A 25,847-nucleotide genomic window follows, 5' to 3' on the forward strand; every position below is an offset into this window, starting at 1 on the left:
TTGCCAGTATACCACCTGGCATTTCTTTCAGTACTTCTCTTTTTTTTCTATGTGATGATTCAGTATCTAAAACTATGGTGAAAACTAGTTGTTTCATTTATTTCTTAGCATCTCTTATAGATCGTTACAGAATGTTGGAATTTGACAGATGTGGGTTTTCTGGATCACTGGTTGTAGCCATGTAGTTCTGGATACAAAGACTCTAAAGAAACTAAATCTATCATCTCACAAATACCTGTAACTCCAACAACAGGAGGATTTCTCATCTTAACACTCTGCAGGCACCTGTACTCATATGCACATAATATTTTTTAATCTTTAAATTTTTACTTTAAAAAATTACTAATTTAGAAAATAGAAGAAGAAAATCCTGGGGCATATATCTCTCAGGATAATATAAGAGTTGGGTAATGTCACCAAGGACTGGGAGAAATCATGTCATTCTCTCTGTTTCTCCTCAGTATGCCTGATGCTTGTAAAAATGGTTTTAACAATCTTAGTACTCACAAACTTCCACCTCCATTAAGAGAAGAATCAGGATTGCTTTTTCCCTATGTCTCTTGTGAGCTAAGAAACCTCTCCCCAAAGACTCTCATCTTGTTTCCGTTGGCTGGAAGAGAGGATATGTCCCATCCTAAGTGGGCTCCTGGAAGGAGCAAGAAGAGGCCATACTTGCCTTAGTTAGATGCGGACCCATCTGTGAAGTCTGGGATGGGGCTCCTCTCACGTGAGTTAAAATGGTGGCCCGAGTCCGGCCCGTCACAGGACTAGGGCTGCGCATAGAGGTGGACGCAGGAAGTTTGACTGCTGTGCACCGCAAACTGCCTGGAGGGCATTGGGCTGTGAAAAGCCTCAGGACCCCGCTCTGGGGATGGGGAGACACAGTCTGAAGTCCTGGGGAAACACCAGAGTCGGTCTCAGGAGTCCTGGCCGGCACAGAGGCCCACAAGTTCTCAGGCTCCAGGATACCACAGACTACAAAGAGCTGAAAACAGAGTATAGGCCCTCCAGCTAGCTCTAGCCCCCGGGCCAAGGGGAAAGGGCAGGAGGAGAGCTCTAGCTGATTCCCATGGAGAGGAGAGTGTCCTTGTCTTGCTCAGCGGGCAACTTGGTGGAGACAAGGCTGGGAGCCTCCATTGCAAATCCCCATGAGAAGAGGCAGTCGTAGTTTTACAGCATTTATTGTCATGATGAAGAGTTGTGATGAGTAAAACAGTACCCCACTTTCTCAGGGCGGATCTGAGGCTAAATACCTTTGGCAGGGAGGAGTGTCTGGGAAGGAAAGCTTAATTTGCTACACCCTTCAGGCCTTTAGGTTCCTCTTTAAAATGGAGATCTGTCTTGAGGCTACTCTGTAGTGTCCCTGGGAGGGGCTTGGGGTATTGCCCTATGTCACTGATGGCCACAGAATTATGGAGAGCTGAGGCCTCAAGTTAGGAGCCTGGATCTAAGAGTGTGGAAAATGCCTTCCTTTCCTTGCAGAATAATCTCCTGCTGGGTCACTGGGGTTTAAACCTAGCTCAACCTGAAAACAGGCTGCCTCTCACTGTCCCACACTCTCATTCCTCTGAAGGCTGAAACTAAAATCACTTTCATTCTTGCAAAACAAAACAACAACAACAAAAAAAACCAAATACAACAAACAAATGAACAGGAGTAACTAATTGGCAAAAGAAGGCTCTCCACAGTTCCTCCATTTCTGTCCGCCTTCTGAGCAGGAGACATGGCAGCTTGGTTACCTCTTTAAGGTTATGAGGGTGGCCAGCATCCTTAGAAGACAGAGGCGAGACTAGATTTGTTTCAATCAGGAGAACAACAAACCTTGCCTCTCCAAGTGCAGATACGAGGCAGGTTTACTAACAGCGCCTTTGAATGGTCACAGTTTTCTAAGCGCAGAGTCCCTCCACTGTGCAGACTTGGGTTCATGTGCAGCACCTGTCTGGCTGATCTATGGGACTTTGGGGTGGAAGTCACTGCCAACCTGAAGCTCCTGCTGCTTGCTGTGTTATCACTGTAAGTGCTTTGTCTCTGGCCCAGGCTCCATGAAACAGTGACCAAGGAACTTATTTAGCCTCAAGAAAAGAATAACAAAAACAAAAGCAATCTTCAACTCTCCTGGAAAGGTAGTCATTCATGTTTGCTACTGTGTTCTTTCCAGTGAGACATGCTATAAGTAACCCAACTCTTAAATGCTTGTTTCTAGAAGAATCTTCATTACATAAGAAACCCCCTCCCTACAGTCAAAGACAGTCAGGGCAGCACTTCGGCCTCCAAGTGAAGACACACGTTACTGAACAGTGTCACCGGCTCTGGTGTCTTCTATGCTGCCCCTCTTTATTCGCTCACTGACTCTCTCTGTAATTATCTTTCTTGAAATGTCACTTGCTCTCACCCAGAAGGCCAAGGGCAATCAGCCACAAACTGAATGTTAGAAGCTTTTAAAACACACTGGCTGTCTGCCTAGAAGAAGGGATTTCTCAAAGGAGTCCCTTAGCAATGTCAGGGCAGCTGACATTGAATGACTGAGAGGAAAGAACCCTTCTCTTCCCTTACCTTTCTTCCTTCCTTTCCCTTTCCTTCCCTCTGCTTCGCTTCCCTTCCCTTCTCTTGCACCTCCTGCAGCAGAGCTGGAAGGGAAAGGTCCTGGAACAGCATGATTCGTAAACGCTCTAGGTCTTGAGCTCCTCTTCCTGAACCCTCATGAGAGTGAGGAGCAACAGTCATGTCCTAGAAATCATCTCCCCTCCTCTAGATCGAAGGATTGCTCCTAAGAGCACAGGGGTCATGGATGAGTGCAGATCTCAGAGCTCTTCAGAGAAGCTCCTTTGTGCAGTGCTTGGCAGTTATTCAGAGACTCACAATTGGTTAAGTACAGAGCAGCAGTGACTATGGTGTGCTCAACCATCAATGGCACATCTGTGTCACAGCCCCTCCACTCAAGACTTAGATCACATCACATACAAGAGGAAATGGAAAGGCTGTAAGATTGGGAGGTTGGAGAGGTCTGGGAGAGAAAGTATCCCCTGGACTTGACAGGACCCTCACTCTTAAATGCCCATGACTGCTGTGGTCTTCTTATAAAACCTGCACAAGATCAAGCCAGTCAACATCTTAGCATGGTTAATGGAGTAACCCTAACTGTATAAGCCCCTATATAGGTCCCTACCCAGAGCTGAAAAATATTGAGAGTTGATGGTTACTATGGGAGAGAGAGAGTCGGTTTTCTTTAAGGATGTGCTCTGGTATGTTGACCATACTCCAACTATTTATTTTATGATGAGAAGTTGTTGAGGTGGTACAATCAAAATGCATTGTATGCAGGTATGCAATTCTCAAAAAATAAACAGTTCAAATAAAAGAAGATGGAGTCAAGGGAATAGACAGGAACCTATTGTGACAGAAGGTGTAAAATACAGGATACTGCTGGTGCCCAGGATTTCTCCAAATGGTGACGGTTTAAGAGCCAGACAAGAATTTGTCATAGCAGAAGGGCAGTAGCTGAGGAAATCCGACCAGCGTTTATCCCTTCAAGTTGAACCTGAGGGTTAAACTCAATTTATTACTAAATTCTATTTCCCTGATGGCAGTTGATTCCTTTAAAGCAAAACAATCTTTCCTACTTAGCCCAGGAGCCCTCGTTTTCTTGCTGTTCTGACAACTCACATTTAGCAATGTATCTCCTCACATGCACCTCAACAGAACAGATTCCATGGGAAACCTTGACTTCTCTCCCCCCATCAGTGAGTCTGCAGTCATGTGATAGACTACCTGCATTCCCATTCTACTACCATGGCAACAGAGATCGAGGTCACTAGCATGCTACTTAAGTCCTGTCACGATGATCCTGGAGGCAGGGGCTTCTAATTTGGAGGAGACGATTTACTGGACTGTGTGTGGAATCACTATCGCTGCAGGTGTTAAAATGAACGTTCTCTTTCTAATGACATGAAGGATCAAAATTCCTTGGTACAATTAGGTTGATTAAATTGAGCTCTATAACTAATATCCCTGTAGCTCAATAAAGTTACCACAGCTTTCCAGGGACCCCGACACGGAGGCAAAGAACAGGGGAGCCCCTGAGAGAATCTGGCCTACTGTGGATTTAAATTAGAAGTTTGATTGCTTGTGACACTGTCCCAAAGAAACTGAATTTTCCATTAGCCCTGGAAAAAAATGACAGATATTTAATTAAATGGCTTAGAGATTAGGCAGAAGACTTTTTGATGGATAGAGGGGTGGATATCTCTATACGCAAAGCCGGAAAAATCACTGGTGTGCCACATCTTTAATGCTAAAAAGAATTCTCCAAGCCTAAGGGAATGAGAGACATGTTTGCTGCTTCAGCAGAAAGTCGCCTTTCCTGCCTGTCCAGAGAAAAATATACATTCAGAAAGTGTTTATAAAGCATTGGGTGGCCACTGAGAGACCTCATATAAAGTTTAAAATGTGAAATTAAAAAGCTACTTATAAATAAATTTGACAAAGCAACCATTAAGCCTATTCTCCTATTGTCTAAAGGTGATTTGTTACAAAACAGGGTTGACAGAGGAGATCTAGAAAACAAGAATGATTTGTGGTGAGTGCTGGGAGGGAGATTGTGAGCAAGATCTAACCTCCCAGATGTGAACTAGCCAAAGTTTGCAGCATCACATAGAGACTGATTACCATTGGGGGAAGCAGAGTTGGGGTGGAGCTATGCAGTCTTTGTGATATCCAGTCACAAATAAAAGATGCTGGCCATCACCATTTTCTGAATAACTCATAGACCCTAATGTTCAATAAGGATGACAAAGATGAGTGAAATAATTTTAGAAGCTCTCTTAAAGGAGTAGTTCTCAATTCTATCTCCACAGTAACATTTTCTGGGGAGCTTTTGGTAATAATAGTGTCTAATCTAGGCAATGGCGTATCTAAAGTACCCATATAGAGTATAATTACATCATTGCCTCCTTCCTTTTCTCCCCTTATACTTTTCCCATGTCTTCCCCCCTACAACTCCTCTTATATCACACACACCTACACACCCCAAAAATCTCTCTTAAACCCATGGCCTCTTTTTCTATGATTATTATTGTATTTTTTGGGGGGGTGGTTATATGTATGCACACATTTGCATACCACCTGATGAATCCAGTTTGTGTTGCTACTATATACATGACATCAGGGCTGATGACTTGGTATTGAATGACCAATTAGAGGTTCTCGTCCCTGAGCAAAGCTACCTCTACCACTCTAGACATGCCTTATCTGACTACAGCTCCTTGCCTAGAAGTAGGACCCTATGATATGTCTGTTGGTGGTACTGTTTTTGTTCCTTTGTTTTGAATTTTCTTCTTTTTTCTTTATTTTAAATTTTTATTGGATTTTTTCTTTATTTACATTTCAAATGTTATCCCCTTTCCCAGTCTGCCCCCCCACCCCTCGCAGCAAATCCCCACCCCATTCCCCTTCCTCAAGCTTTTATGAGGGTGTTCCCCCATCCACCCATTCTCACCTCCCCGCTCTAGAATTCCCCTACACTGGGGCATCAATTGAGCCTTCACAGGACCAAGGACCTCTCCTCCCATTGATGGCTGACAAGGCCATCCTCTGCTATATGGCTGGAGCCATGGGTTCCTCCATGCATACTCTTTGGTTGGTGGCTTAGTCCCTGGGCCCTCTAGGTGGTTCGGGCTCTGGCAGAGCCTCTCAGGAGACAGCTATATCAGGCTCATTTCAGCAAGCACTTCTTAGCATCCAGAATGGTGTCTGGGTTTGGTGTCTGTATATGGGATGGATCCCCAAATGGGGCAGTCTCTGGATGGCCTTTTATTCAGTCTCTGCTCTACACTTTGTCTCCATATTTGCTCCTGTGAGTATTTTGTTTCCCTTTCTAAGAAGGACCAAAGTACCCACACTTTGGTCTTCCTTCTTCTTGAGCTTCATGTGGTCTGTGAATTGTATCTTGGGTATTCAGAGCTTTTGGGCTAATATCCACTTATCAGTGAGTACATACCATGGGTGTTCTTTTGTGATTGGGTTACCTCACTCAGGATGATATTTTCTAGTTCCATCCATTTGCCTAAGAATTTCACAAATTCATTGTTTTAATAGCTGAGTAGTACTATGTACCACGTTTTCTGTATCCATTCTTCTGTTGAAGGACATCTGGGTTCTTTCTAGCTTCTGGCTATTATAAATAAGGCTGTTATGAACATAGTGGAGCATGTGTCCTTATTACATGTTGGAGAATCTTTTGGGTATATGCCCAGGTAGTATAGCTGGGTCCTCAGATAATATTATGTCCAATTTTCTGAGGAACCACCAGATTGATTTGCAGAGTGGTTGTAATAGCTTGCGATCCCACCAACAGTGGAGAAGTGTTCCTCTTTCTCCATATCTTCACCAGCTTGGGTCTGCTGTCACCCAAGTTTTTGGTCTCAGCCATTCTCACTAGTGTGAAGTGGAATCTTATTTTGTGCAAATCTTATTTTGATTTGCATTTCCCTGATGACTAAGGATGCTGCACATTTCTTTAGGTGCTTCTCAGCCATTTGATATTCCTCAGTTGAGAATTCTTTGTTTAGCTCTGTACCCCATTTTTAATAGGGTTATTTTATTCTCTGGAGTCTAACTTCTTGAATTCTTTATATATATATTAGATGTTAGCCTTCCATCAGATGTAGTATAGGTAAAGATTTTTTTTTCCAATCTGTTGTTTTCCATTTCATTTTATTGACGGTGTCCTTTGCCTTAACAGAAGCTTTGCAATTTTATGAAGTCCCATTTGTCAATTCTTGATCTTAGAGCATAAGCCATTGGTGTTCTGTTCAGGAAATTTTCCCCTGTGCCAACGTGTTGGCAGCTCTTCCCTACTTACTTTTCTATTAGGTTCAGTGTAACTGGTTTTATGTAAAGGTTCTTGATCCACTTGGACTTGAGCTTTGTACAAGAAGATGAGAACGGATCGATTTGCATTCTTCTATATTCTGACCTCCAATTGAACTGGCACCATTTGACGAAAATGTCTTTTTTCCACTGAATGGTTTTAGCTCCTTTGTCAAGTATAAAGTGACCATAGGTGTGTGAGTTCATTTCTGGGACTTCCATTGATCTTCCTGCCTCTCTCTGTACCAATACCATACAGTTTTTATTACTATTACTCTGTAAGAAAGCATGAGGTCAGGGATAGTCATTTCCCGAGAAGTTCTTTTATTGTTGATAATAGTTTTTGAAACCCTGGGTTTTTTGTTATTCCAAATGAATTTGCAAATTGCTCTTTCTAACTCTATGAAGAATTGAGTTGGAATTTTTGGGGGATTGCACTGAATCTGTAGATTGCTTTCAGCATGATGTCCATTTTTATTATAATAATGCTGCCAATCCATGAGCATGGGAGATCTTTCCATCTTCTGAGATCATCTTCGATTTCTTTCTTCAGAGACTTGAAATTCTTGTCATACAGATCTTTCACTTGCTTGGTTAGAGTCACACCAAGGCATATAATATTATTTGTGACTATTGTGAAGGGTGTCATTTCCCTAATTTCTTTCTCAGCCTGTTTATCCTTTGAGTGTGAGAAGGCTACTGCTTTGAGGTAATTTTACATTGTTAAGCAGCCATATCGTTATCCTAACTTCCCTGCCATTTCTAGGAGGCACAATTTTACAGCAGACCTTCAGGTCCTCTGACCCTTAAAGTCTGTCTGCTCCCTTTTCTTCAATGTTCTCTGAGCCTTAGGTGTAGGAGTATGTTTTAGATGTATCAACTGGTACTATACATCTTGGTTTTCTGTTATGTCTTCATCTGCTGCAAATAGAATCTTCTTTGATGAGAGTTGAGAACTATACTTATCTGTAGGTATAAGAATGAGTGTTTTGAATGGAGTTAAGGTTTATGCTGGTCTAGTAAAGTAACAGTAGTAGGTTCTCCTGTAATATCTATGACTTCCCTACCCCTGGGTACTTTGTTAAGTTTTTACTACCAGGTATGATTTATCCCCTGTTAAGCAGGACTTAAATTTAATTAAGTTACCTCAAAGATACAAGTATCTTGCACATTTGGTAATAATTTGGTAATAAGTTGGCTTATTGCTAACTTTCCTGGGCTTCAGCTTTATTATGTGGAGTTGATGGTTATAACTTCTTAGAAGTTTTCTAAGAATTAAATGAAGAAATTAAATGAATGCATGCACACATACCACCCTCCAAGAGAAATGTGCTTTTCTTCTTCTTCTTGGTTACTGACAATAATGAATTCATGTTTATTTCCCCCCATTGGCTTTGCCATTGACCTGTGTAACTTCCCTCAACAATCCACTGTTATTTGGTAACTTGGAGAAATACTCATGTATCTTTCATGTTTTGTGCTCCTCCAGCTGCCACAGAAGTTTCCTTTTCGTTTGATGTTGGAAATGGGCCAGTGGAGGTCGTGGTGAGGTCACCTTCTCCTCTCAATGATGACCAGTGGCATCGAGTCACTGCAGAGAGGAATGTCAAACAGGCCAGTCTCCAGGTGGATCGCCTACCCCAGCAAATCCGAAAAGCCCCAACTGAAGGTCACACCCGCCTGGAACTCTACAGCCAGCTGTTTGTTGGTGAGTGAATCAAAATAAAATCACGACCTTACCTCTCTGTTGGTTGAAGTTCTTAGGGAACTTCACATGGACAAAACAAAGAGCCTATGGAGAAATAGAGGCCCTTCTGGCAATAAACTGTCTAGGCCCCATTTTTTCTCCAAGACAGACATAAAGAAATAAGGAAGAAACTTGAGATGCCCAGATCTAGCTCCATGCCCCATTCTCTGTACCACAGAGTCCTCAACTATAAAATCAGAATGTAGGCAAGACATCTCTCAGAGCTTCTCTGGTTTCAGAAACTTTACGCTTATGATTCCAAAATTGTATAAAATCATTTATCATTTATAGAACTTATGAATGGAAGAGAAGGGAAAAAAGGAAGAAAAGAAAAGGAAGGAAGGAAAGAAGGAAGGAAGGAAGGCAGGCAGGAAGGAAGAAAGGGGAGAGAGAGAGAGAGAGAGAGAGAGAGAGAGAGAGAGAGAGAGAGAGAGAGAGAAAGCTGAATGGTTTTATTAGCTTAAATGTACTTGAAATGATTGAGAAAAGGAAGGAGGAAAGTAAGGAGAGAAAAAAATAAGCCAAGTTCAAATTTGCCTTAAAAGATAAATAGGAATTCATATTTTTCTTTGCACAGTGATCTAGACAGGAAAGAATGCCGATTTCACCTAGTATAGTATCTCTCATCATGGAAAAGGAGTTGATGATTGACACAGGGAAAAAAAGCTATAAAAAAACTGGATCCAGCCACACTGGATTTACCAATGCTTTGCTTTAGGAAAAAAAATGAGAATTTCATACATGAATATTAATGTATTTTGATCAAATACACTTCCATTTCCTCCTCTCTAGTTTCTTTCATATCCTTCAACCCCTCTCCTTTTCCAAACGCATGTTCTCTTTTAAACCCAGTGAATCCACTTAGTGCTGCCGGTATCTGGAAGGCTGTAGGGCCATCTTCTAGAGCTAGGCAGCCCCTCTTTGCTGTATCCCTAAGAAAACTGGCTCTCCTCACAACAGTCGACAATTGGTAATAGCTTCTCAGAAAGGAGAAGGACTTCACCACCCCTCCTTCATTCATGCTGAGATTTTTGTCTGGCCTAATCTTATGCAGATTTTGTGTATGCAGTCACAGCTGCTGGGAGTTCACGTGTGCAACGGAACTGTTGTTTCTGTAGAATATTGTTCCACTGAAGTTATCCACAACCTCTGACTCTTTTTCTACCCACCCTTTCACAATGGTCCCTGAATTGAAATTTCTACTTTTAACACTCTCCAGATTAACTTAAAATTACTTCTAGGTAATAATTATTCACATGGTTAGTTGCATTTCTGATATTTTCTTCTAATACTATTTATACTTTAGAAAACTAGCAATATTCCCTTAGTTGTATAAAAAGAAACGGAAAGACTTGGTGGATATGAACCATCTCAGACTCCCTCTCTGGGTTTCTGAGAGTTCATTGATCAATTCTTTCACCACTAGTAATCTCCCAGCAAGAAAACATTGGTGTGGCCAGGTTACTAGTCAATTTATCGTTCTTGATTCCAAAGGCTTGTTAAGGGTTAGAAGGACCAGAATGTCTACAGTATCTTTCATGACTGTGTTCAGGTACATGGAAAATATTAGAAAGCCATTTTTAAAAGACAAAATTAGCTATATAGTCCTTTGATATGTTTTAGGAAGACTACAGGACAAATATAATTTTAAAAAGTGAGCTTTGAAAGTGATACTGTTTTGTGAATAAATCACATGAGTCAGGGGCCATGGAAGGAGTGATAGGTTTAAAAATACCCACCAACCATGTCACTCCTCCATATACACATGGAGGACTCTAAGTCAATATACCTATGTTTATTGTCACACTATTCATGATAGCAAAGTTACAGAAGCAGCAGCATATATCAACAGATGGAGGGAAATGTGGCATATACATAGCAGAGATTTATTCAGCTATAAGAAAGAACAAAATTGTGTCAGTTACTAGAAATGGATGCAATGAAGATCATCATATTAAACAAAATACATCAGACACCGAAAGATAAATATCATGTTTTTTCTCGTTTATAGATCCTATATTTTGTAAGAGTCGTTTTTATAGATCTGACATGGAAGTAAAAAGCAAATAAGTTTCTCTGGAAAAATGAATAGGAATAGCGGAATGAAGCATGAGAGAGAAAGGAAAAAGTAGAGGTGAGCATAGTCCAAGTGCATGATAGAGTTCAAGAAACCCATCACAATCTATAGGGAATACACACCGATGCTAAAAAGCCCCCAAACCCACTGGGAACTCAACACCTTCCATTTTTTTTCCCTTGAGTAGTGGGTGACAAATCACACATTTTCCTTTACACTAACTAAATTGTCCAATGATTCCTTCTGAAAGTAGTGAATACATTTTACTTCGTCAATATATCATGCCTTGGTGACCTGATGAGTTTCTTCATAAATTCTACCCATTCCCAGAATGCATGACATGGTCTGCTTAGGTTACATCATAATGAGATTCAACCTGACTCATCTTCCTGACCTTTCTCCTGGATGGAAAAGTCCAACTCTAGTTTTCTTCCTTTCCCCCTACTCACTATAGTTGCCTAGAAGAATGCTGAAAACTTGGCATGGCTGTAAAATGAATAGAAATGGGAGCATTTACTATGAAGACATACTAGTTCATTTTAAGAAGATAGCCTAAAAATAATTCATTAGAAAAGAAAAAATGGAGGCAAAGAGTTTGAACTCTTCACAGAAATGAAATTCAAGGGGCAGGAGAATAAGTGTCTTACTAGAATAAAGAAAAACACAACGAACTAAGGAAAATGAGGAGAAGGTAATATCTCCAGAGAAGTTTTATGTAAAAGACAGTATCAAATTATATCAATGACCATTAATTTTTTTAAAGCTAGAATCTTTGGATCTAACAATAATGAAACCATTGGTGACCTTACAAAGGGAAGTTTCCAGAGAGTGAACTAATGTGATGGGTTAGCAATTTATTGTCACTTGATAACAAAGGCTAAGTCCCCAGTTCCAGTTTTTAATTTCCTGTTATCTTAGAAGTGGGCACAAAGCACATCTATCAGGCATGAGCTAGTTGAGGCAACACAGGGAATATTTTTCTATAGTAGATGCCCAGCCCAGGGTCAGCAGAGAGGAGCATTGTCCCCAAAAGACAGACAAGTTTAACAGCTCTACAGTGAGCAAGTTGGGCATTGGTCTCAGTTCAACTCTAATAAAAAACTTCCTATTTTAAAACAACTACCACCACCCTCTATCTTTTCTTATCTGTCCAGAAAAGAGTTATATAATTTATCCAAAAGGGTCTTTCAACTTTATATGCTTATGAACACGTGCTTAGCAGGGGTGGCTAAGTGGTTATCATTCCCCACAGTGTTGTTGTGGTTACCAACATGGGCTTTGAATCCTGCCTCTGCCAACTTTTAAGACCAATGATAATTCATTTAATATCTGTGTATTTCATGGGAATACAACTTCTGTATTCAATGAGTTTATTAAATGTAACTTGGGATACAATGAGATTATTGAATATAAATTTCTCAGCAGGATACTTGGTATACAGACAATGCAAGTTTAATGTGAGATACTTTCCTTCACACCCCTTTCTTTATCCCCTTTATTTTCCTCTTCCCCTGGAACCTCTTCCAACTAGTTTAGTCTCTTCTTTCTCAAAAGACCGACCTGGAATGTAATTATCTTTCTGTGTCTGCTCTAGCAGAATACTCTCACACAATAAGTCCCTCAAGCACTTCACCTACACCTGCCACAGTGGCCACAAAGTAGCAAGCCAGGGCCTAGGGATTTCCCCCAGTAAGCCAACAAAGCAAACAAAGTCCACCAGAAAATTTTACCCCAGTGCCACTGAATACAGCTAAAACAGGGCAGCATCACCCATGGGCTCCCCTGGGTTCTAAGGAAAAGGAACTATGACACCACTTAAGTCTGAAAGAGTCAGAAGCCAGTTCTTAGCTTTGCACACAGAGTGGATGCCACAGAGGTCTGGTCTCCACCACTCCCCATACTAGCAAGGCCAGATTCACATCTCCTTTTTCAAAGCAATTGAAAAAACAAAAAAGACATGTTCTCACTGTGAAGCTAAATATAATTGGATCCTGACATCCCCAAAGAGCTAACGCAGGTCATTTGGATGAGATAAGATTTCAGCCATGATTCTAGTCTAGTAGAAAAGTAGGAGGGAAAAAATAAATTAAAAGTGATGCAGGAAGAAACAGGCAGTTGCTGGTATTTCTTCTGAATAATGCAAGAAACTTTTACCCATTTTACAACACAAAATAAGAAACTAGCACATAACATCCCAGATTGGCCTCTGGCAGATATATTTATACCAGATGGGAGCTAGAGTCTAAACCAGGCCCAGTGTTCAGACCAGAATCCTGTACCAAACCCACTGGTTAAAGAAAACATACACACACTATTATCTAAGCCCGAAAGAAGCTAGGTCAGCCCATGTTCTCTGGAACAGAGACGGACCAGAGAGTCTGAATTCCAAGCAGCTAGGACCCCAGTGACAGCTGAGGAAGAAGGAGGTATATGCTGGGCTCCAGTATGGAAGTCCAGCTGTTGGCCATGTTGGCAAGTATTTGCCACAGAAGGGAGCTGAGCATGCTTTTTAGGATACAGGCTAGGATATAGGTCATCCTTCAGTCAGCAAGGTACCTGAGCCACTGTGGGTGGCTCTGAGCAGAACTTTAAAGAGGAAGTCAGAGATCTGGAATTTGCTTCCCAAGCTTCAGACAGACATTGACTGCTCAGAGGCTCTTAAAGAGAAAGGCTGGGTTAACTTCCAATTTCTAGGCTCAAGTCATATAGCTCAGACTTCCTCAGACGCTAAACAGCGGCATCGCTGTGTAACATGTGGTTCTAAGGAGCTGAGAAATCCTTCATAGGCCTCAAGTTCTTTTGAGATATGTGAAGAGCCCAACTGAATATACTGGGGGAGAACCATTTACAGAACAACTCTTGGGGATGCCCCTCATCCCCTAAAAGTATTAATCTACTGCCTTCTCTCACCTAGATGGCAATGCAAGTTCACAGAAAAACTAAGATTCATTGTATGATTTATGAGTCAATGAAGACTGGAGGCCTGAGAAAGCTCTCTGAGCTAAGCTTGGAGGGCAAGGCCATAAAACAACCCGGTTTCCACCAAGCCAATAAGAGGGCCTGTTTGGTCAGCTGCTCCTAAAGCATCTCCATTTCAAATTCACAGATGGATAGTTTTAGCACCATCTGAATGCCAAGCGATTGAGAGAGCAAAGACAAAGTTAACTGGGGTGGGAGGAGGGAGAGCGGTGAGGGCAGGGGTGGCAGAAAGTGAGGATCAGGCACAAGGCCGAAAGTTGGAAATACAGTCATGAAGTATACTCAAATCTGTAGATGACCAAAATAGTCATCTCTCAGACTTTAAAAATCATATATTTTTTCCTTAATTGCAGTAATTATAGTAAAATATATCCTTATGCCCTCATTTCCTGCAAGCATGGCCCAATAGCAATAGCATGAATGCTAGCTAGGCGGTCCATGATGAAATCTCAAGGCCATATCAACACACATAGCTTTACCTTATCTCAGAACTCTATAGAGTAGAAGCCATTGCTGTTCCTGTTTCACTTATACAGAGAGAAGCTAAAGCTAAAGATTAATTACCTTACCTAAGGTCACATGCCAAGTGGAAAACAGGAAGAGATTTGATGGCAGATAGTCTGACCAGAAATTCAGCCCTTATCATCTTGTCAAAGCAAAGATTATACTTGGTAAAGATTCCCCAGGCAAGGAGAATTCTACAGAAGGCCATTACAACAGGAGATAAAAGGCTGGACTTGGTCAAGGTTCAACTCCATCCCAAGGAGAGCAAGAGAAATATATTTTTGATTGGGTTTAATTTTACTTTCCATTATGTTTAAAAATTCATAAACATATGTTTCAGTCTTTTAAAAGTTGTGATGGGGAGGCTTGTAGGCTGACTCTTGTTTATCATCAAAATGTGAAAATTCTTCCGTCTTCATGAGTTGGGTAATTTTATAACTTGGAACAAGAGATGAGATGTCACCTTCACTGATATTTATATTTCAAAGAATAGCTCCCAGAGGAAGATATTCTTGGGTTGCAAAACTCCCTCCAAAGGTTTTTTTTTTTTTTAAAGATTCACATGGCAAAAGGATAAGAGAAAAATAAACAATTACTCTGAGATTTTTAAAGTAAACATGCTTAAATCAGAGGTCAGTGGTCTAGAGTGTAGAAAAAGCCTGCCTCTAATTCAGGCAAGCTGAAAGACATTGAAGTCATCTAGTCAGTTAGTCTATTAGAGAATTCTTCATGTGAGATAATAGAGTGGCTCACTGATATTTGGTAATATGTGGCAAAGGCAGGTGTTCACTTTAGCTTTAGACACTACAAACAAAAGCTACCCATGCTTCCTGGAAGAATCCACCCTGACCCTGCTTTGTGTACCCCCAAATGTAGCAAAGCACTGCTCTTAGCTGGTTGTGGAGTCGGTAGTAAGAACTTGGGCTGTCTAAGAGCTGGAAGTCAAGCAGGGGTTGAAGCAGCCCTGGCAGGTATTATCTGGACTGCAAAATCTCAGTAGGAAAGGGCTCAGGCAGACAGAGGATCACAGTCAGCCAGATAGACGATTAACAAAAGAACGCCATGCAAAAGCATTTCCCTTCCTTTTTCCTGATGAGACTCCTCACATGAAACACGATGATACAGAAATATGCTCTTCCTTCCTTACCTTCCTGCTTCTCCTTCTCCTTTTCTCTTCCCTTTCTTTCCTTCCTCCTTTCTTATCTAACTTGTCATTAAAGTCCTTACAAAGGTAGCCTAAGTTAGCATGGATCTCAGGTATGCATCACAGCCTCTGGTCTCTTGCCTCCTTGGAATATTTGCTTCTCATGGATTCCACTGCCCTGCACTCTCTCACTTTTCTTCTTGCTCATTAGCATCCACTTTCGTGTCTGCTGAATTCTCTTCCTCACTTGAGAAGCGTGTTGAAATGTCTTCTCAGTCCATACATTGCCCTGCAAATTATATCCCATCTAACTTCTAATGGTTCAAAATACTGTTTAAGCACATCGACTTAAATTTCAGACTTTGCTTTTCTCAAGAATTCCAGATCTGCCTGTTCAACTGGAACCTTGACATACACCTCTAGTAGACATCTCAGAATGAACATGCAATAAAGAATCTTGATGGCAAGACTGGAGAGATGGCCCAGTAGTAAAGAGCACTGACTGCTCTTCCAGAGGTACTGAGTTTGATTCCCAGCATGCACATGGTGTCTCATAACCATCTGTAATGGGATTGGATTTGATGTCCTCTTCTGGTGTGTCTGAAGACAACAACAGTATATTCATATACATAAAATAAATTTTTTAAAAGAGGAAGAGAAAGAACAACAGGAGGAGGAGGAAGAGGAGAAGAAGGAAGAGAAGGAGAAGGAGGGGAAGTGGAAGAAGAGGAGGAGGAGGAAGAGGAGGAGGAGGAGGAGGAGGAGGAAGAAGAAGAAGAAGAAGAATCTTGATGTCTACCCCAAGGCTCTGCCTCTACCAGCCTCCCTTGTCTCAGTAGATAGCATCACCATGCACAAATTTCAGAGTTAACTAGGATTCCTTTCTTTCCTTTCCTTCTTCTCTTTCCTTAATCACTCACCATCCAATAATATGTCTTTGACTGATTCTCAAGAACTACCACCAATGCATCTACTGCCTTTTATTAGTTTCCACCATCCTCAAAGCCATGGCTGAGCCTTGCTTGAATGACTGCAAGTAGGGACTGAGTGGTCTCTGCAGTCTTGACACTTTTCTTTAGCATGCTTTTTTAGTTTTTCAAAACTTGCTCCTGTATCATCTCCTCTCATCCCAGGACATTGGCCAGGATCACTATTTGTCCTTTTCTAAGCCTCAGTTATCTCCTTGCAGAGATGTTCTCTGAGCACATCAACTGAGGCAGCTAATCATTGCCATATCCACTTCTCCTTAGGGCCTGTGATGCATGTGGCTTTTGTGTTCCTCTACTAGAAAATAGACTACATAATACAGAAACTGGAGTTCCTGCTGACTCCTGGCCAGTGGTTTCCCAAAGAATAAATACTTGTGGAGTTGACAGCTGAATGAGTAGATACACAAACTATATGTCTTTTTTTTTCTATTTCTCTGAATTAATATCAACATTTAAAGCTAAGACATCCCATTTCCCAAATAGTTTCCCACATAATTTTTCTCTAACTTTTTTTTCTTAAGAATGCTATTTATTTACCTTCTTTGGAAATACCATTTCCACCAAGTATCACAGACTGAAATCAAGCATGTCAGAGGCCAAAATAAATAAATATATAAAATTGCAGAGAAAGTCAGAATACTATGAAAGATGCCATTTCCTATCAGCTTAGACCTTGCAGTTTTCAATCTTTCTGGTATCAAATTGACGTCTGCCTGTTTGGCATTAGCTGAGCTATTGGCTGAGGCCCTGATGCAAATATTTTGCCCCAGTTATGAAAATAGGTTTCAGGCTTGCTCATAGGTAGGGAATGAAAAATGAGGTCTTGACTAGAAACTAGTGCTAATAACAAAATTGCTAAAGAAAATATGAAAACTAGTAATAACTAAATAAAGTAAATGAACCTTCTGCAAAGCAACAATGCAAATAAACTGCAGGTTTTCCTCTGTGGAATGTCTGATTTTTTTTCACAGCAGCCCTCTTACTCCTGTCTTGGTCAAGACCATCTTTGATCCAACTCTGCCTAGCTGTACTCTTCTCTCTAGAACTTCCTCAGCCTTGGAGGCTACATCCAGCAGTGACCCTACTCCATTAATAGTCACCATGTGCAGAAGGTTCATTTACTTTATTTAGTTATTACTAGTACCCCATATAAAATCACAAATGCATTATATATTCAACAAGGTCATATTATATATAATATATACATATTATATGTAATAAATACATACATACATACATATATATATATATATATCATATAATATGATATGGCTATCCCTTATACAACTACAAATGCATTGTAAATTTAGAATAGGTGGTAATGGCCCATGAGGGAAATTCTTTTAGTATCTCAAACTTAAGTATAATATCTATTGACATTCTCTTGATGTTACATCATATGATAAATATATTGAGGACAGATTACTCAAGTATCTGTACAAATGCAGTCTCAACAAAATACAACAGAAACACTCACATCAACTATAATCCTCATTTATCTAACTTGTCACATGGCCTTAGCTGAAAATTATAACTAAATTCCTCTACTACCTATTCTATCTTTCTTCTACCCTTGGCAAGAACCTCAGCAGGTCTTGGCTCTTTTCCTGGAGATTCCTGAAGGGTCTTACCCTTTGTCATCCTGAGTGAATTAGGTTGTAGTTTCCTACTGACTTTGACCACAGACATAGTAATACCAAAAGACAGGTGCCTTAAAGTATCTCCTGCACTCCAGACATTTTCTTTCTTAACTCCATTGTAGAGAATCAATACAATGATAATCTATATCAATGATTCCTCCTAACATTGTTATTCCTTTCTTAGCCCGTTGGTTTAATTAGAAAAAAATTTGAAGTGGCCCGAGTAGACAACTGATCTTTCAGTTAAATGGAATGTTTGCTGTGGCTCCTGACAGAAGTGTTTCCCTCTCTGGACCAAAACTTCTATGCCAGTAGAACTTAAGGTCCCAGAAACAGGAAGCAAAAACTTTTCTAGCCAGGCGGTGGTGGCGCACACCTTTAATCCCAGCACTCGAGAAGCAGAAGCAGAGGCAGGCGGATTTCTGAGTTTGAGGCCAGCCTGGACTACAGAGTGAGTTCCAGGACAGCCAGGGCTACACAGAGAAGCTCTGGCTCAGAAAAAAAAACTTTTCTAGTGGGTAACTAGGGGTGATAATGAGTGAAACTATTCGGTTTTCTACCCCTTTATTTCTGGGCCCATGAATCATGTCTATGGGAAAATCTATCATATATTGGCAGCTGACTCAAATCATATGCCACCTTCTGAAAGACTTGCCCCAGCCCTCCAGGCTGCTGCCACCTAGATGATGCTATAACTGTGTCTTCAAAAGGCCATTCCATCTCTCTATCAGACTAGCTGCTTCAGTATGGTGAGGAACATGGTAAGACCAATGTATTCCATGATTGTGGGCCCACTGTTGCATTTTTCTGGCTGTGAACTGAATTCCCTGGTCAGAAGCAATGTTGTGTGGAATACATGACATTGGATAAGGCATTCTGTAAGGCCACAGATGGTGTTTTGACAAAACCATCTTCATGTTTTGTTCACATTGCTGCTACTCTGTTATGTATATCATGCCATGAACATGTGTCTAATACCCATAGTTCAAATGCCCATTATTTTAATATCTATATCTCTGCTCTCTTGTTGGTTGTGCCTCTGAGAATACATAGGAAGTTGAATGTAACTCTTCCCTTGTGGTACTTACTGTTCTTGAAGATTTTGCCACATTTTTGTGAGCTTGGGTCAATGCCCTTAGGGTTTACAAATGTTTCTACTACTGTCCACTTCAGAGGAAAAATCATATTTCTGGATTCAAAGCATATTCCTCCCAGAAAATGAGGGAACAAAGAAAACCTCTGCCTCAGGACATGGGGCTCCTGGTGTTCTACTCCTCCACCAGCCTTTCCTGTCTCCACACCAAGTGTCTCTCCATCCCCCAAATTCAAATCCTCCTTTACACACAGGCAAGGGAAAATCATCTTCTGCTACAATCTATTCTTAAATCAGTGGTATGTTTACACACGCTAAATCCATCTTCTCACTACCCACTTCTTCATCTCATAATGAAACATCTCATTAGGGCATTGAAGAACCAGTCTCAAAACCGACCAAATCTAATTGCTTTTTACTTGTGTTTCATTTTTCCTTAACATCTCTTACAATTTAACATTTTATGACTTTACTATCTTTGAAATCCACATCTTACAATAATCTGTTCTCTCAGCTCTTTCTGTTATGGAAAAGGATTTCTTAAATCCTTTTCCATCTACTCTCTTAGCCATGAAGAACCCACGTATCTAGGAAGACTAGTTATCAAAATTGGGATGGTTCCTCTCAGTTCCCTCAATGCAACCTTGACCCAGGACTCATCCTCACAAAGATGTGTGTGAAGTTTGTTCTCTTGAGGTAATAAAAAGCACAAAGCAAATCATGGTGGTCACCTTGAACAACACTAGGGATTCTTCACTCTGCATTGAAAGAGACTGTGTGTGATAATTTTTAAACAAGTGCCTTTAAAGATTGGTAATAAAGATGAAGAGAAACAGACAGCAGAAAGGATATGAGAAAGATTAAGATCATAAAAAATAAGATGTTTGTTTTGTGTCAAACATGAGAACACACTAGCTGATCACACAACATATGCAGTAATATACAGTTTCAGTTTACATTGAGTTTACTAAAATACATGTTAATACGTGAGAATTTAGATCCAAGTAGAAAGATTCTGTCCTCTCCTATCCTGAATTGTATGATGGACTCAGAAAAGTAGATCCTCTGTACATCGCATTGTACAGAGCAATGACCTCTGAAATTGATAGTTTCCAAATATAGAAAGATCAGCTGCACACAGTAGCTAAATCTCATACCCACAATAAGTATTCAGCTTTTAATTAAAATCATAGAGCCAGTAGTAACATCACCAAAACACCTTTATGTTGACCTAAAAATGGATTCTAATATCTATTTTTCTAGCTCTGAATTGTGAGCATTGCATTTCCACTGTCAATTTCAACTGTTCCTGTGGCTGGGCAGAGAGTTCTGCTGAGTGGGTCTCTAGTACTAACTGCACTGTCAGTCAGCATTCTGCATACCTAAGCAAAGCAGTGCCTAGAAACATGTCAGGTGTAGAAGAAGGAAGAGCATCGTGTGACCCAAGTGCAAACAGAAGATATGACATGGACAGAGGGCAGGTCATCTAGCCATAAATCTGGCTATAGGTGAGAAAGGGTAGGTAAATTCTTTTGACCTCAGTTTCCCCACTTGTACAAGAGGGATCATGATTCAGCTTTTCTCTGTCAACGGGAATGCATGAAGCTGGGATAGTATCTGACATGGCTACTATTAGCTTAAAATAGATTGAAATGGCCAATATTTTCTCATGTTTGTGCCTAGAACCTCTGAGCCCCATTGTCATCACACAACAACTTAGACAAATCTGATTGCTTTTTTGCTACTAGACAATTCATATACCTTCAGCACTTTAAATGCTAGTTTTGTAATCCGAAGTCACATACTCTGTGTATCCCTTATTCTGAGGACTTAAGAAAACCCATGCAGTGATACTGAACCTTTGAAATCCATTCTACTGAATTTCTGAATGGGCACTCATGAAAAAACAACTCTCTACAACTTAGTTTCTAGGTATGTAAAAGCTTTCTCCACATATTGCTTTCAGTAGCTAGCTGACAGAGGCATCATTAATCAACACTTGTCAATCATACAGCTCTGTACTGAAAAATGGAGATAATTTCCCCTAACTCCCTCCACCACTGATGACTATAGCCATCCTGAGGTTATGAAATAATCAGAAAACTGGGATTTTATTTCTCATGCCTGCATTGACACCATAATTTGGGGGGTATGGTAGTGGTGGGGGGAGACTCAAGTTGATCAATACATAAGACATAAAAAACAGGAGACATAGCAGCTGCAGCAGCTGCAGCTCTGAGAAGCTTATCCAAGTACATAGCTGCCTTTGCCCCTTAACTGTCAACACTTGGAACAGTTATTGCTGTCACACACAAGGGGCAAGATCAGAGTAGGCCATCCAGACATATCAATAATAGCTATTTCCTTGATATCATTCCAGGACAGGTTAAAGGCTCCCTACAAGCTCACAGGTTCTGTAATTCAGATGTCGTCCCCTAAAAAAGAGATAATACCCATCCTAAACCTGGGCTTTCTACAAAACGAGTGATGTTTGAAGATCACCTTCAAGGTCATTCCCACAGGCAAGCTGGATCGGGAGCTCAATATTAACCCTTTGCTAGTTTTCTTTCTGCTAGGGCTTCTAAAATAGAATATTATAGATTGGGTGACTTGGCCCTACAAAAGTTTATTTCTAACCATCTAGTGTCTAGAAGACCAAACCAAGGTATCAGTGTTTCCTTCCAAGGCCTCTACTTGGCTTTGATACCACCATCTTCTTGATGTTTCTTAATTGGAGCCTTTCTTATGTGTGAGTACAACTGTCCCCTCTTTAATAAAGACATCAATTATGTTGGATTATGTTCTCATTCTTATGACCTTGTCTAGCCTTGACCCTTCTTCAAAGGCCCCAGTAGCCAATTCATATTGAGGTTTAAGGCTTCAAAAGCTTAAAGAATGTAAAAAACAGTTCACATTCCCTGGTTTCAAATTCATGTCTTTACATCAATTCTAAGATTTCATCTCTATGATCCTATGGAATTTTGATTATATTCAACATTATTAGCAATCATAATATCTGCCATTAGTTGGGCTTCGGCCCAAAGTATAGAATATATAACCTATTATTAACATTCCCCTTCAGGGTGCATGTTGTTGTACTGATGTTGCATGTCAAAAGACTAAGACCTAAGGAGAACTTGGAGAGACTACACAGTCAATCATCTGCAGCAACAATCAGTTCATGCTTCCTTATTGTTGTTTGTTTACCTACCCATGTCAAACTGTGCCCAACATCAGTGTGGTATGTGTCTATTTGTAATTCCATCAGTATAACCTGTGGGCAAAAACAGTCTAGGGCTTAGAAAAACAGCTTAAGAGTACTTGTGGATCTTGCAGAGGATTCACAACTGTTGTACTTTAATTCCATGAGATCTGACACCCTTTAGTCTGAACACAGCATATACTTGGCTTACCTTCATACATGCAAGCAAATCACTTATATGCATAAAAATCCTTTAAAAGAGGAATGTCCTTATGAGTCATTCTAGAAATGCTTTTCTTTGTACTTTACTTACAAAATCTACAAAATTATCCATGGTTTCACTCCTCTGAGCATCCTGTGCTGCCTCCATTTCTCCCTTCTCCTTCCCTCCTGCCCACGACCCTGCAGGGGAACATCCCATAACCCTGTCATGGAGCCTCTCTCCATGGAAAGGTTTCTATTCTGTTTCTGACCCTTCTCAGTGCTCCATTTTAACTGCTCTGCTTAAGATTGATCCTTCTCTAACTCCACATCCCATTTAACCCTGCTTGACTCTTTTTCCCATAGTGGTCGCCACCTTCTAACGTGATTTATATATTGAGTTTCCTGTTAAATTTCTCCATGCTACAAGGGCAGAGACCTTTTCACCGTAATAAAATACACACATTAAACACACACACATACACACACACTCATACACACTTCCAAAGGGACTGGTCCAAGTGTACAACATCTAATATGATTTTTTAATATCATGAATATTCTGAGGTCAGACTTACCCCTTTAGATACTGTTAAGCCCTAGGTTTGAAGATGATGTGTTCTTTATAATTCCTCTCAATCATTTCCAACATTATTTTAAATAGAACAGTTGATTATTTTCCCAAAATGTTCTTTTCATTTGACGGTTGTATTACTCATTATGAGTAGTTGCAACACTTTCATAATTAATCTTTAATTGCAATACTTGCATAGCATTTCAGATGAAAAATGATATACAAATTAAACCCACATCTCACCTTGGATAATTATCACAGGTCTGACTAATGTGCATGAAGGCCTGGCGTGGCAGGGGGCTCTTCCCAATGACAATGTGTTGATTTTCTAATTAAACAAAGGTTAAGTAGCATTTTCAGTTGAAGACCTATAATTTAAACTTATGACATTTGCCACCAAGAAAGATTTCTACAAAGCAGTAAATTAAACTCAACTTCTACTGGTTCTGGTGCATTAACAACTTTTGCATAATATATAATGACCATGTTCAGGATAAAAGATTTTTCTTCATATCAAGTAGATCAGGAAATGTACTTTCTAGCTCACTGATCCATTTAAATAAATCAGGAGGCCACCTAGGAAAGAAATGAGCTTAACTTAGTGCAGACAGAAATGGCACTTCACTCACCTGATTTATAAATTAAGAGGGAATTTTCTCAAACTTAGTTCAATGAGTGAATAAATGTAAATTACCCTATACTGACATATTATGGCCACAGGGCTTGTGATATGGCTCAGAGTGTTTGCCTGGCATGTCATCTGGATTTAATCCATAGTACTCTACAAAGTGGAAAAAGAGATGGGGGCAGAAGGAAGAGAGCAAAGGGCAAAGAGGGGAAGTATGGATTAAAGTGCTAAGAGAAATAAATTTTCAAAGGTGTTTTACATATATATATATATATATATATATATATATATATATATATATATATATATATATATATGCGCTACAAGGGCATATATATGTTATATATATACATATGTTTATATAATACATATATATAACACATATGTTTATATATAATACATATGTTTATATAATATGTATAATTAAGTAATCAAAGTATGTTGCCAAAAGTCTTTATAAATCTTATACCAAAAGCAGAAATCATAGAAATAAGTAGGTCGGTGTTACTTCACAACCATTCAAAACTTTTACAGGCAAATAAAGTACAATATACAATTTAGATTGTATAAACTAGAGGAAATGAGTACAAAGTTCACAGCAATGTGACAAAACTCAAACTGTTATTATCAATCAATAAAAACATGCCATCTCCTATCTACTTCCAAAAGCAAAACAATGAAGTAACAGTTTAAAATTAAGAAAAGAACAATACAAAAAATCATTTTAATAATTAAAACAATAAATTTTCTCCCATTTAGTTGAACTGATGCATCACATATCAGGATTATGTGAAGCAAGTATGCATTTCATTCTATTTTGATACAATATAAAATGGTTCATTGTCCTTAAGAGACTTTCAAATATACTAGCAGTAATGTACTTGCTACATGAGCATCAGGACTTAGGTTTGGAACCCTAGCACCCATTGGGAAAAGCTATGCTTGGGAGCATGTACCTGTAATCCCAGTGTGAGACATTGGAGATAGCGCTTACTGGCCATCAGTTTAGCCAACTGGTGAACTCCAGGTGCAAAGAGACCCTATCTCAAAAATAAAATAAAAAGCAACTGAGGAAGAGAATTTTAGTCTCTATTCATGCATCAGCCCCTGCACATATATTGTGTGTGCACACTAGCATGCACACACACACACACACACACACACACACATACACACAGAGAGAGAGAGAGAGAGAGAGAGAGAGAGACAGAGACAGAGACAGAGACAGAGACAGAGACAGAGAGCACAATTGTTAAATCTGAGGAAGAACTGGGCAACTATGCTGAGCTGTTTACAAACTTTATATTATTAGAATAGCCTATAAAATTAAAGTTCCAGTGGCAATGGAATAGCAGAAGGAGTGACAGCTTCCCTCCAAAGTTGTGTTGTGAAATATTATACAATATGTTCTGTCTAAGTTGCATTGTTAGGGAAAATATGTCATGAGTAGAGAAGGCAAATTTGGGGGGCAATGCCTTTTATGGTTTCTTCATGTCTTTTCTTTTTAACACTCCTGTGTGTTCACAGATAAAAGTGGGGAAGGGGCTAGGGAGGTTGTATTCAGTGGTTAAGACCACTGGCTGCTCTTCCAGAGGAGCTGAATTCAATTTGCAGCACCCACATGGCGGTTTAGAACTATCTGTAACTCCAGTTCCCCAGATCCAGTGACATCTTCTGGCCTCCATGACACTGCAGTCAGGTGATACAAAAGCATAGATGCTGGCAAAACACCATACACATAAAATAAAAATAAAGGTTAAAAATATTTTTAAGTGCTTAAGGTTGTCTCCTAAAAATAGTTATGTCTGAGTGGAGACCAGGCTTAGTTCTGCTTATCAATAGATGGATGGATAGACAGACAGATAGACAGACAGACAGACAGACAGACAGATAGATAGATAGATAGATAGATAGATAGACAGACAGACAGACTGACAGATGACTTAAACAACCTATAACTACTCCATTAATAACTAAGCAAATATGAGAGAGGAACACTTAGGACACTCTTTTTTTTTTTTTTTTTCAGCGTGTTTCTGACAGGATTTAATTGTCTTAATTGACTGGTGGTAAAAATTCAAATAGCTATGCACTTATGTAATAAAAGGGCCTTTGGAAAATCCCTCACTGCAAGAACAAAAACCAGAGCAGGAAAAGTGGTAGGAGCCAAGTTGAAATTCTAACACACAAAGGGTGACTAAT

At 40.0% G+C, this 25,847-nt stretch overlaps 1 protein-coding gene across 1 annotated transcript in view; it reads left to right on the forward strand.

Annotated features, from left to right (window-relative positions):
• The window catches only part of Cntnap2 (contactin associated protein 2), a 1,662,736-nt gene that overhangs the window by 1,406,693 nt on the left and 230,196 nt on the right, over positions 1-25,847 (forward strand). The window contains exon 17 of the mRNA XM_052172851.1: positions 8,357-8,575. Coding sequence (XP_052028811.1) covers positions 8,357-8,575 — 219 coding nt within the window. The remainder of the gene's footprint in view (positions 1-8,356; positions 8,576-25,847) is intronic.

This window comes from Apodemus sylvaticus, chromosome 2, assembly GCF_947179515.1.
Source record: "Apodemus sylvaticus chromosome 2, mApoSyl1.1, whole genome shotgun sequence".
NCBI lineage: Eukaryota > Metazoa > Chordata > Mammalia > Rodentia > Muridae > Apodemus > Apodemus sylvaticus.